General features: G+C 55.5%; 1 protein-coding gene across 1 annotated transcript in view; it reads left to right on the top strand.

The window, feature by feature from the left end:
* The window catches only part of TMEM132C (transmembrane protein 132C), a 308,076-nt gene that overhangs the window by 277,034 nt on the left and 17,617 nt on the right, over nucleotides 1-13,425 (top strand). The window contains 1 exon segment of the mRNA XM_019433797.2: nucleotides 2,077-2,220. Within this exon segment, the coding sequence (XP_019289342.2) occupies nucleotides 2,077-2,220 (144 nt within the window).

Raw genomic sequence — 13,425 nt, 5'->3', positions numbered from 1 at the left:
TTTGGAATCCCAGTGACGGGTAATTCTCTGCTCCCGTGGTTTATGCCATTGGCTGGAGAGACCCGTCCAATGTCCACCCAGAGTCTGAATCTTGCTGTGATTCAGCCCAGGGATGGGACGTGTCGGGGAGAGGATCGTGGGCATGTGTGTGTGCGTGCACACCTGCAGTGACCGTTAGGAAGCTAATCACAATTAGTCCACGAGGGAGTTCGCTGCCTTAATGAAGCCATTAGCCAAAGACCATTCTGAGAGAGAAAATGTAAAGTCTGAACTCTGAGCGCATTACCTGTAATGAACCTGAAAATGGACTTGGGGAATTTCCGCGGTATTCTTAGCATCCGTAATAGCCGGTGGGCGAGCCGCCAGATCGCGGCCCCAGCTCCCGGGAATCCTGCGGACCCAGGAGAAGACCCGGCAGAGGCTTATTTAAGGGCTGGCTTCTGGGTACAAGCATCAGAGAGAGGCTGGGGCTCCACTTAGAACGGATGACTCTTTCAGCTGTGCTCCTGTCTAATGCAAAAGGTCATTTCTGTGTCAGTTGCTTCTCTGGAGAAAGAAGCGAGAAAAATCTCTTTCCTTCCAACTCCCGCTTCAAAGTGGGGCCGTGCTTCTGGAGAGGGACTTCGAGAGAAGTTGGCCCAGAGGGAAAAGGTGTTAATAGAGGTAGGGAAGCGTTACGAAAGCGCGAGCCTGTAGTGCCCACAGACTCAAAAGAGAAGGCACTTTCTTTATCACTTTGAAAATCACTACATGTGACGCTAATCATTTTGCTTGAAGTCAGGAAGGACACGGTGAACCGAGGTCCCCATAGCTGCGATGGAGTGGGCTCTCCAGGGCAGGACAGGAAGAGCCTTTGGTCTGCATAAAAGTCTGCAAAAAGATCCCAGCGGTCTGGTGCCCCTCACCAAGGTGTAGTGATCGTGGCCACCGGGGATTAAAAGTGACCTGACTCACTGGTGTCGTAGTGGAACGCCCGCCATTGCTCTTTGCCAGGCGGAACCTCTTCCTTCTTCTTCTGATGGTGGCCTTTCTCCTGTTGGACTCAGTCTTGGTAGGCTTGTGAATCAAAGGGGAACCATCCTCCCCGGGATAAGGGATGGCCATTTAACCCGACCAGACTCCCCCCACCCCACACCCAGGGAATTTAGATAGATCATCTACGGAGTGACTCAGGAGACAAATGGCCAAAGCCATTCACTGCACTCCACTCTGGAGATCCTGTCCCTTCCTGGCTTTCAGTGTCCTGCAAGCTGATCTGGGCCCTGCCTTTCAAGGCCCCTTTCAGCTTCTCCGTTAACTCTGGGAGTGGCCCAGGACCCAACGGGTAAGAACCTGCATTAGCCTCCTGTTGCCATACCAAATTAACAGCACCTCCTTATATTACAGTCCTGGACACCAGAAGTCAGAAATGAGCCTTTATGGAGCTGAATTCATGGTGTCAGCAGGGCTGTGTCCCTCTGGAGGACCTAGGGGAGGGTCTGTCTTTTTCCAGAAACTAGAAACCATCCACGTCTCTTGGGTCATGAGGACATCACTCTGACCTCTCCCTCTGTCCCTACCTCACTCCTCTTCCTCTGACCCTCTTATAAGGACTTATGATTCCATTGGGTCCTGCCCCCAGATAATCCAGGATAATCTGCCCTTCTTAAGATCCTTGACTTGACCACAACCGCAAAGTCCCCTAATACCATGTAAGGGAAAAGACTCACTGGTTCTGGACCTTAGAACAGGGTGGGCCTCTGGGTGGGAAGGACTCACCCGATTCCATTTCTGTTGCCTACAACCAAAACCTAACTGGTACATAACTTCTACTCTCTCTCTACAAAAGAAGAATTAATAATTTTCGACTTTTGTAGTTGGAAACCAAGAAGGTGGCCATAAATAAACGAAATTGTAATGTTCTTGGAAAATTCTTCCAAAGAATGGCCTTTTTTGCCCCAAATCCCAAAGTCAGTGCTATGGTGTTTTGTCCTAACAAACACAGCCTGGCAGATACTTGGGGAACTTCCCGCTTGTGTCCAAGAGCGCTGAGCATATCAGCCCCCTTGACCCAGCTCCGTCTGGTTCTTCTGGCAGGACACTGAGATTCTCAACACCGCCATACTCACAGGAAAGACCGTAGCCCTGCCCATCAAGGTGGTCTCTGTGGAGGAGAACAGTGCCGTGACGGATATCTCAGAGCTGGTGGAGTGCAAGTCCGCAGACGACGATGTCCTCAAGGTAAGCACCCCCGCTGATCAGTCACCTGGGTTGAAATGATGGGAACTGTTGGGGCACACCCCATTCACAAAGAGGGGTCAGCACCAGGAAGTATGAAGTCCAATCACACAACCACCCTTCCAGCTCCAAACCCAGTTTGGAGTGTGGTCCGCTTTGGAGCGTGGCTCAAACCCCAGATACTTCCAATAACCAAGCTGGTGACACGGCGGGTGAAGTGGTCAGGGCAGACGGGCACGCGCCACACTAGCTGGGCATCCGGAGTTCGGCTCCTGCTGATGTGGTCACCAGTAAACGTGAGATCAGTATCGCCATTCCTTCAAGAGAAGCCGCAAATTTGCGCTTTATGTAAAAGTCACGTGTTTGCAAATTTGGGATTTATGTAAAAGTCGCCCGTTTTTCAGTGTTGGCCACCAGTTGTAACTTTTTTTTAATGGGCAAAAAAATAAAATACATCTGCAATGTGAGTCTGGCCCGGGCAGCTGTCCAAACCTCTGTTCTGTTGGGCAGACCATGAACCGGGAGTCAACTCCAGCCCCCTGATCGTTGTGTAGATAAAGTTTTATTGGGACACGACCGCTCAAATCTATCTCTGTACTGTCTGCGGTGGCTTTGGCACGACCACAGGAGCGTCAGGCAGTTGTGACCGAGACCATCTGGCCCGCAACTCTAAAATATTTGTTACTTTGCCCTCGCCAAGGAAAAGTTTGCCTAGAGCAACCCCTGCTGTGGAGTTTAAGTTTCGCGAGGGAACGACCCGAATTCTTGGTCTTTCCCACCACATTTGCTGGGATAATGTACTCACAGCACTGGCTCCAGGGATAAGACAGCATAAGGGCTTTTCCAAGCCAGAAATGAAGCATCTGGTCTTTCTCCAGATGAGAAAGATCTCCAGGTCTTTATCCAGATGCATTGGGTCTTTATGTTTTCTTGTAGGTATGTCTCTGGGATTACAAAAGATGTAATCTCCGGCATCTCAAGGAAGAGAGGCTTTTCCCCAATTCCCCCAAAAGTGATCTGTGGGCTAAGGGCAGCCCCAAAGCCACACACCCAAAAAGCCGGTGGCGGGAGGGGCGGGGATGAAGTTCTAAACCATACTGTTCAACATGAGCACAAATGTGGGCCACACATGTCGTTTAAAATTCTCCGTCACTTTCATGAAAGGGAGAACAGGTGAAGGTAATTTTTTAAATGTCTGTGTTTAAGCCATTATATTAAAAACATTATCATCTCAACATGTGATCGATATAAAAATCATGAACGCGCTGTTTCGTACTCGGTGGGGCCCAGACACTCCAAATCTACGGAGAGCGTGTGTCTGTTACTTTTCCACGTCAGGGCTTCCTGGCCACCGTGGCAAGCGGCTTCCCCATTGGACAGCTAAGATCTGAATCCGGGGCAGGATTTTGCAACGTCGGCACTATGCTGGTGTTTTGTGCCAGATAATTCTTTGTTAGGGGGCTGTCCTGTGAGACGGATTCCTGCCTCCTACCCCAATACATACATGCCTGTCACACGCTCTGAATGCTGACAACCAAAAATGTCTCCAGTCATTGCAAAATGTCCCCTGGTGGGCAAAATTTCTTCCACTGAGAACCGTGCTCTGTTTCTGGCTGAACAGTCACCCCACTTCCTTGTGGCCGAATCACCCCCACTTTGTTGGTGAGGCCGAGGTGGGGAGGAGTCTCTTGGTTGGAACTGGAGCCCTCCCTGCCCCAGCCCCCATCATGTACCGGATCCCTGGTGGCCATTGGTTTTCATTACTGGTCTGTGATGGGCACTGGGGAGGGCACCTGTCGGGATGAGCACTGGGTGTTGTATGGAAACCAATTTGACAGTAAATTGTATTTAATGTAAAAAAAAAAAAAAAAAAAAAAAAGAGCCAGGACCTCTGGGACACCTGGGTGGCTCAGTCAGTTAAGCATCTGACTCTTGGTTTGGGCTCAGGTCATGATGCGATGACCATACAGAACCTGCTTGGGATTTTCTCTCTCTCTCTGCCTCTCCCTCACTTGCACTGTCTCTGTCTCTCTCAAAAATAAATAAATTAAAAAAGTGTTTTGTAAAGAGCCAGGACCCCTGATGACTTTTCTAGATGGATACGAAGGCCATCTGTTAGCCTGAAAAATCCCAGAACCAAGTTTTGCCGCAGTTGTGGGTAGAATCATCCTTAGCTGCTCGTCTATGAGTTTGTCATGGAGCCCATTACCAGTATTTCCAGAAACATAATCAGCGTCTTCAGAGAAACAAATGTGTTCGAACCAGAAATTGCCCCTGGAATGAATTTGGAGCAGGCTGCCCCTGGCTGTTGACAAAGCCACGTGACATCCTGCACTCAAACTCAGTCCCCAGGGCCCCGATTCAGCCGGTGGTTCGGGGTCTGGCGGGGTCGGCGATGCTCGCAGAGCTGGTCTGTCACAGCGTGGGGTTCCACGGAGAGGACATGGGGCAGGGACGTGTAGTCAGTGTCTCCCCTGCAGCAGGTGTGTGCAGGGCTAGACTGGGATGGCCCTGAGTTCCGCAAAGGACTGGAGACTCCGACATCCACGCCGCGTGCACGCCGACGAGCCAGCCTGCGCAGTTTGCGGGCAGAAGACGCGGCTCCTGGTCAGGGACGTAGGGCATCCAGGGAGTTCGCGCCTTCCCGCACCAGATGCCTGAGCGCCTCTCCCCACAGGGTCATGCCACGGGCCATGCCGGGATACCTGCATACATAGGCTGTAAGGAGCCCTGGGCTTAGGGGACCTGAGTCCTTTATAAAAGGCACATTATGGGCTGAACGTTGGTGTCCCCCCCAAATTCATACGTTGAACCCTTCATCCCCCCCCATGTGATGGCGTGAGGAGGTAGCACCTTCGGGGGTGATTAGGTTTGGATGAGGTCGTGAGGGTCGGGCCCCTGTGGTGGGATTGGTGTTCTCGGGAACAGAGGAAGCCACGAGAGGTCGCTCATAGATGGCGGCGTGAGGTCACAGCAAGAGGGCAGCTGTTGGCAAGCCAGGAGGAGGGCTGGGCCGCAGAGCCGGTCTGTGCTGGCACCTTGATGGGGGACGTCCAGCTTCCGGAACCGTGAGGGACAGAGTCTCCTGCATGAGCCGCCCAGTCTGTGGGGTTCTGTCCGAGCAGGGCCAGGCAGACAGGGGCACAAAGCCCGCTCGCCTCCCCCGCCCCGGAGAGAGACGGCGCCCCTGTTCTGTTTTGCCACAAGCATGCCCGCCTCCTGCTCGACAAGGGAGCACCGGGGCTGTTCGCGAGACGAACATCCGTGACAAGACCATTCAGACAACGGCAGCCGAGGCTTTGTAGGGTGCCGGAAGTTCAAGGGTGCCGTGGGGAGTTTCTTCCGAAATGTTCTTGCTTTGCCTTTCCGGGCTCTGCGGTCTTGGGCAGCTCACACGTTCCGTCCGCCTCCAGGTCTCCTTCGGAAAGTGGGGACAGTCACGGTGCGTGATTCAAAAGGCCGTTGTAAGGACTACCAGGTTTTATTAATCCAGTGAAGACTTGACCTAGTGGCCAACACGTGGAAAGGACTGGACTCTGACCCCGGTTGGCTCGGGCAGTCCCCTCGATAGCCCCGTGCGGTCGGTCAGGGGCTGCAGACAGAGCGCCTACAGGTATAATGTGTGTGGTGTGCAGAGTATGGCTTAAGAAAATCAGAATTTCCACCTATTTCAAGTGTGCAGCCCAACGATATTTAAGTAAACTTACTGGGTTGGGCAACCATCACTGTGACCCAGTTTTAGAATATTTTTGTCACCCATTTACCGTTAATCCCATTCCCACCCGTAGCCCTGGGCAACCGCTAATCTACTTTCTGTCTCTACAGATTTGCCTTTTTTTGGACATTTCACATAAATGGAATCCTACAATATGTGGTCTCTTATTAAAACAGTTCGGTGATCATTTCTTACACGTCTCTTGACACATCTAGGTATAGCCGCATGTACAGAGACAATTTTTTAAAAGATGGGATCATGTCAAACGTTTTTTAGCCTCAGTTTTTTAACTGGCAAAGCTACACACACACACACACACACACACACACACACACACACACACACCTGCCAGCCAGCCTTCCTCCACGATGGTGTGATCGCACACGTAGCTCGAACACACAGATAAGGATCGAACACACAGAACACGTAGCATTCACACCGTTGTGCCTGCCCCCTTCTCGCGCCCTGCGATGCCGCCCGAGAGCCCCGGCTGGTGGGGGTTCGGGAACGGAGGCACCACAGGAGCCGAGGGGTCCGGTGTGCTGTGTGCTCAGCGTGTGGGTTTGCAGGCGTCAGACTGTGAGTGCGGGAGGCCGTGGGACATCCACGAGCGTCTGTGCGGGTTTCCTTGGCGGGGGAGGAAGACCAGTGTCCCGAGCGGGTCAGGGATTTGCTGTCGGGCAATAGCGGAGGAGACTGCAAGCCGTAGACAAGCCCCCCCGGCTCCCCGCACCCACTGAGTGCTTTTGCCCACATTTGTGCACACGTCAGCACCTCCGGCATAAGGCCGTGTCCTGTAGCCGAGGGCAGGGCATAGGACGCTCTGCAGAGGCATCTTGCTCGTGGTTCTCGAGGTGGCGGTCTCTTAACGGTGTGGTTGAATCACACGCTGGTGTCTAGGTCCCCTTCTGGTAAGAATGACAGGTGATGATGAGGCACCCGGGGGCGGGGCTGGAGAAGGCCCGGGGTGAGGGACGCTCTGGATGGAGCGGCGTCTGAAAAGGACACATCTGGGCCACTTGGCAGGGAGACGACAACTGTCAGTGCCCACTGTAACCCTGTCCCCCCACTTGCACCGTGCCGTCCGCGTACCCTCTCATCCTTAGGACGAGACACCGGGGCACCCCACCTCCTGAGTAACCCCCACCCCGGCCTGCTGCCCTCCTGTGCCTTCCCCAGGGGCTCCTGGGGTCACAGGTGGCGAGGCCCCGCCCACAACAGGCTGGCAATGCCAAGATTCCGGGCATCGTTAGCCAAAGTCCCTTTACTGGATTTCCAGGGCCGACCTCCAGGGCCCGGCCCGGCTGCTGGCCCTGGTGCACAGCTAAAGGGGATGCGAGTGGGCGGCCAGCTGCCCAGCTCTCCCGGTGACGAGTGCCTGTGATGGCTCCTGTACATGCTGGACGACCCTGCTGGGGCAGAGGCCTCGGTTTCCCATGGGCGCTGCTCCTGGGGCCCGAAACGTCCTCTCTCTTGCATGTGCTGTTGGTTCCAAGAGCTGAGTCCAGGGGGAGCTGGGCTCTTAGCAGCAGCCCGAAGTCGTTGGTCTGCGAGGCCCTGGGGTGGCGCCCCTCGCCCAGGGGAACGTGGGCAGGGTTTCCGTGGGGGGAAGAGTGCTCCCCACCGTGCTCCTCGCACCCAAGGGCTCTGGGAGAAGCATCTTCAGCCCCAAGAGCCACTGGGTTCTGGGTGAAAGCAAACCAAGGGCCGCAAGGAAGTTTCTGGAACGCAGGGGCCCTTGCTGCCCACGTCCCCAGTGTGGGTCAGGTGCACACCCACTGCCGGCCTCTTCCTCCAGCTCCGGTTCTGTCCGCTGCAAAACCGCGAGACAGAGTTTTAACACACTTGTGCAGGTAGAGCGGGTGGCATGGTGTGTTCATGGTAGCGTCTCCTGCATCCAGGGCAGACCCAGGGCCCCCCAGGGGACATGGGGCGACGTTCGGAGACCTTTGGGATGGTAGTGACTCAGACAGAGGGGCTACTGGAGTCTGGTGGCTGAAGTCCAAGGGTGCTGCCAAGGGTCCAGATCCCAAAGAATCATCCGGGCCCCGATGTCGATGGCCCCGGACCATCCAGGACCTTTGGGTTTTACCATCAGAATTTGATTTTCTTCTAAGAGAAGCAGGATGCTGCAGGATACCCTGATTTGGATTTCAAGGAGCTCTCTCCGGCAACACTGGGTCAACGCTATGATAAGTTCATTTTACAGATAAGGAGGCTGAGGCCCAGAGAGGTCAAGCGACTTGCCCAAGGCCACACAGCCAGAAGACGGAAGATCCAAGATTGCAACCCGGGTCTGCCTGATCCCCGGCCCGGCGCACACGGTCTGAGGCATGTCTCCCAGCCAGATGTGAAGATTTGCCTCAAGCTGCACGGTGCAATATGGCCTCTGCGTACCATGTGTGGCTATTTAAGTTGGTTAAATCGAGTAAAGTGGAATTTGCAGCTGCCCAGTTGGGCGGTTGACACGTGGCCAGCGTCTCCTGCTGGACGGCACCCATACAGGACGTTCCCAACGTCACAGAAAGCTCTACAACCGACCCGGAGCCTTCGACTGGTAGGAGCCGTGCCGTGCGCTCACTCCTACGAGGGCGTGATGGACAGAAATAGATGCCCGGGACTGGCCGGCGGAGGTCAGGTGGCTCCGAGCCTCTGTCTGACGCTGCAAAGAAGAGCCTGTTCTAATAAAAGACGTTTGCAAAAGATAAGGTCGTTTATTTGCGAGTTAGATTTTAGTGGAGTCCAGGGAGGCTCCGTCCGCATTTGCCTAACGAGCCACAGGGGTTTCAAAGCGCCAGGAATCCTGCAGCTGGGAGGGAGTGGCCTTTGCACTGATGAGACGTTTCTGGCCAGCTCCGTGAAGCGTGGGGGACAGAAGTCCGGGTCGGAGCCACGTGGCTGGCTCGCCTCGGGAGGGTTGGGTCTGGGTAGCAGCTCTCCTGTGCTGGCTTCCTCTGCCAAGTACGAAACGTCCTCTCCCTCTGTGGCCTCTCTGCTGAAATCAGTCTGAAAACAGGGGTTTGGTCTCAGGCAGCACTGAAGCCTGCCCAGTGGTCCATCATGACTTCCTCAAGGGTGATGTGCTTGTTGAGTGACTCAGACTCTCAAATTGGCTTCGTAAGTCAGGGGAGAAACTGTCTCGTGCACGGAGCTTCGGGGGCAGATGCCGGTCTCTGCATCTAAAGCTCTGTCTCGGCTTGTGCAGGTGTCATTCTGAGCCCCCATATGGCGGGCCCCGGAGCCGGAGGTCCTCAGCCTCCCAGGTTCAAGCACAGTGGAGATCAGCTGCTACCTCGGCTCGGTCAAAAATCCAACGACTTCCTGTCACTGAGGTCGAGACCTACCCAAGCACAGGGACCGAGCGTGTGGATCAGCGGAGGCTCCCCTGAGAATATTTTTGAAACTCTTGCCGAAAATGAAACGAGTAGATGTCGGGGCAGCAAAAATAACGGACGTCCCCGGTGTGTGAGCTGGAACCTAGGTTACTCCTGTTTGCTCCCTCTTCCTCCCATGAAGCGCTGCCCTTAGAGGATTAATAATGTCGGGCAGTGCCAGCCCATGACCGTCGTGCCTTTTTAGTGGTGCCTCATCGTGTCCTCTTGCTGGGATGCGGTGGAAAGATGCGGTGTGTGCCCACGGGTGATGCCCGGCACGGCTCTGCCCCTCGTATCCGAGACCATGATTTTCGTTCACAGACAACGTCACCCAAACTGAATTAAGCCGAAAAGGGAAATTGTTGGCTCCTCTATCCAAACAGGAAGGGATTCCTGGCTTCAGGAGTGGCTGGATCCAGGGGCTCAGCATTTTTACGTCTCTGTCTCGGCTCGGTATCCTTTGTGCCGGCTGAATTCTCGGACAAGTTGTTCTAGGTCAGGATGGCTGCAAATGGCTGCAAAACCCTGTTTTCACATGTAGAATTTCAGCAGAAATGAGCAAATGCCTTTGGCCCAGCCTGAAAAGCTCCTGAGATCCCCTCTGTCTGCACCAGCTTAGCTCATGTGCTCAACCCTGCAGCCAGGAGCTGGGACCAGAAGGATGTAAGGCTCTGCTTGGATTAGGACATGGTCACATGACCCTCCTCTTGAGGCTGGAGGCGGGGCTTCATCCAAACCTCCAGATGGACCAGCAGGAGGGGACCATCCCCTAATGAAACAGGGGCTGAGGACAAGGACAGGTGCCTAGAGAGGGTTCCCTCCCCTCCCATCCCCTTACTCCTTGCCATCCAACCTTTCCGTGCCCCGGGACCGTCCTTCCATTTCTTAATTTGGCCAGGGTTAGAACAAAGGGCCTTTCCAGCCCGGCCCAGGGGTGGTTTTGCCTCCTTAATTTTTCTTGGTGACATCAGCCAAAGCACTGACCTGCCCTGACGGAGCCAGAGAACAAGAGGGGGCAGTGGAGTCTGAATTCTCTGGAATCTTCCGGCAGGCCTGTGCGCCGAGCTCTCCCAGGGGGACACGGCCCTGCCTTTGCCTGTGAAAGCCCCTGGATAGTTGTCCAGGAATGGACACTTGGTGTGCAGAAGGCTTAAACGAGCTGATCCCAACTCAGAAGAGGAAAATGAGGACCGGATGAAAACACCTGGCAGATGAATACAGCAGACTCGCTTGAAACTTGGACACACTGGCCTTCCAGCTTCATCTGGCCCCCGAGCTCCCAGAGGGGACACAGGTGTGGTCACCGCCACCCCTCCCCGGACTCCCCATCCATCGTGTGGCTGGATTGTTTCCATCCTGGCTGCCTGGGTCCCCCCGTGATTAAACCCTCTGCTCCTCCCTCCCAGTGACAGAGGTGACAGCACGGAGTTCAGGCGACGGCTGCTGCTTCCGTCCCCGGGCAGCTCCTCCAGGCCTGGGGGCTCGAAGAGAAGCCATGTGGCCCTCCTGTCATCACGGGACTGCTCCGCGCCTCGGGTCCCGCATCCCAGGATTTTCGGGTCCCAGGTGACATCACCATCTGCCCAACCCTCCACAGATTCCCCGTTTGCTAAGAGGATAGAGACTAAATTAAACCTTCTTGGCACACACGGGTCCACACGTGTGATGGGAACTGTGTCCGAGGCAGGTGCAGTGCTTAGCTGGACCACGGCGATCTCTTCACGGTGCGTACAAATATCAGAACGTCAAGGCATCCGTCTCAAACACCTAGGACTTGGATGTGGCCAAAATGCCTCAGTAGCGTCTCAAAGAAAATCAAAGAAGGCTTCTTCCTTCAGGAAACACTATGTTAGCCCTAATGTGCCAAGGTGACAAACATTCAGCTCTGCTCTTAAAATCACACGAGTTAGGGGCTCCTGGGGGCTCAGTCGGTTGAGCGTCCGACTTCGGCTCAGGTCATGGTCTCACAGTCCGTGAGTTCGAGCCCTGCGTCGGGCGGGCCCTGTGCTGACAGCTCAGAGCCTGGAGCCTGCTTCGGATTGTGTCTCCCTCTCTCTCTCTCTGCCCCTCCCCTGCTCACGCTCTCTCTCTCTCTCTCTCTCTCTCTCAAATAAACATTAAAAAATCTAAAATCACACGAGTTATCGTGCTTGAGTACGTGAGAGCAACTTCTCAAAAGACAAGGAAAGGAATCGAGTGTACTAAGTCTCCTGCCTGTGAGCGCCTTGGAACGGAGACCTCACGGAGGGGGGACCGTGTCATCTCAGACCTCAGGAAGTGTCTTTATAGCCATTGTTCTTTTTAATTCAAAAGTGGAAGAGTTAAGGTAACTTTTCACCGATTACGTTGGCAAAGATCATCAAAAAACAGAAAAGAGGAGCATTTCTGGAGCCAGACAACTGCTTTCACATGCAAATCCGAGTGCTACTGGCTGTGTGACCTTGGGCAAGCGGCTCAGCCTCTCTGTGCCCCAGTCTCCTCACCTGTAAGGTGGCTTGTGTGGGGACAAAAGCACATGTGCGTTCAGAGCAGAATCTGGCATACAGAAGGCACTTAATACGTGCTAGCTCTTCTCATCGGCTCTCTCCTCCTGGGACCTTCTTCCCCCGGGTGTCCAGGGTTTCCACCTTCCGCCAGGCAGGACTCTGTCTGAACGTCACCTCCCGGGAGGTCTTCCTGTGCGTGTTCTCCGTCCTTAGCGGGTCCTTAGGTCATCATGCTCTCGGTGTGTGTCACCTGCGGTTAGTTCTTTGTTTGCTTGTTCTCATCTGTGGCCATAATGTGTGCACGAAATGTAACTTCCTGAGAGGGGTCTCTTGCCTCCCTCTTCCCGTGTCCAGCACCTGCGAACGTGCCTGGAGCAGAGCAGGGGCACGGGAGGAGTGCAGGGTCCCCTTCGCTCCCTGAGCCCGAGTGCCCTGGCCAGTGTCACGGCCTGGCCCCCCGGTGTCTCTTCCCGGCCTCCCTTCCCAGCCTCCCATCCTAGCCTCCTTCCCCAACCTCCCTTCTTGGCCTCCCTTCCCAGCCTCTTCTCCTGGCTTCCCTTCCTACCCTCCCCCTCTGGCCTCCTTTCCAAGCCTCCCCTCTCTGTCTCCCTTCCCAGCTTCCTTTTCTGGCCTCCCCTCCCAACCTCCCTTCCCAATTTCCCTTCCCAGCCTCCCCTCCTGGCCGCCTTCTCCACCTCCCCGCCCGGCCTCCCCCACCCCGGCCAGGCCTGGCCCAGCACAGCCACCTGCACGGGGACAGGATTCCCGAGCCAAGACTGTGTGCCGTTTCCATGTCTTGGCAGCTCTCCGTCCTGTCGGCTGGGTGAAGTGCGGTTTATCGCTGCACGGATTTCTGCGGCCGTGGGAATCCCGTTTGGCAACCACAGCAGGGGGCACGAAGGGGAAGGAAGGGAGGTGTGCAGGCCTCGCCTCAGAAATGCTGGCCAGCGCCAGCCCCTGCCGGTCCCCTCTCCTCGTCTTCCTGAAATGTGCCGCTTCGGGCGGTGGCGGGGAGGGGCGACTGCGCCCCGATGCCAGATGGGCGGCAAGGTGTGTGGGAGAGCAGACACGGGGAAAGGAGAGGGGCCCTAATCCCCAAGGCTGGGTGCAGGCAACACCTCCACTCCAGGAAGAGAGGCGCTCCATGGAGGCTTCCGGAAACCGCTGCGCCCTTCCTAAACCTGGAAGCAGGGCTCCCCCATTCTTCCCCTCACAGCCCTTCAGCAGCCTCTCGGCTGCCTGGGGATGAGACCCAAAAGGATAAGACGGGGCTGCCGGGAGTGGAGACAAGACAGGACGGAACACGGAAGTCCCCGAGAGTTCCAGGCAGGTGCGGCGGCACCCGAGCTCTCCCCAGAATAACTCGGGCCGCTGTGCTGTGTGACCGATGACCCCGGCATTCACCTGTTGAAGGAGTGACCCTTATTCTCGCTCACGCGTTTACAGGTCATCTGGTGGTCTGCGGGCTCAGCTGGGCGGCCCCTCCCTGCGGGGGTGGGGGGGCTAGCATGGGCCCCATGGGGCTCGTTCCAGGGTGAGTCTGAGGTAGCAGCTACTTCTGGGGAAGCGCCTCGTGGCAAAGTGCGCAAAGACTGCCCGAAACACGCGGCAGCTCTAAGGCCTGGGCTGGGAC

The sequence above is a fragment of the Panthera pardus genome, unplaced genomic scaffold (assembly GCF_024362965.1).
Source record: "Panthera pardus isolate Hobbes unplaced genomic scaffold, ASM2436296v1 HiC_scaffold_14, whole genome shotgun sequence".
NCBI classification, from domain to species: Eukaryota; Metazoa; Chordata; class Mammalia; order Carnivora; family Felidae; genus Panthera; species Panthera pardus.
The sequence above is the reverse complement of the archived record's forward strand: the minus strand, read 5'-3'. Positions and strand labels throughout refer to the sequence as shown.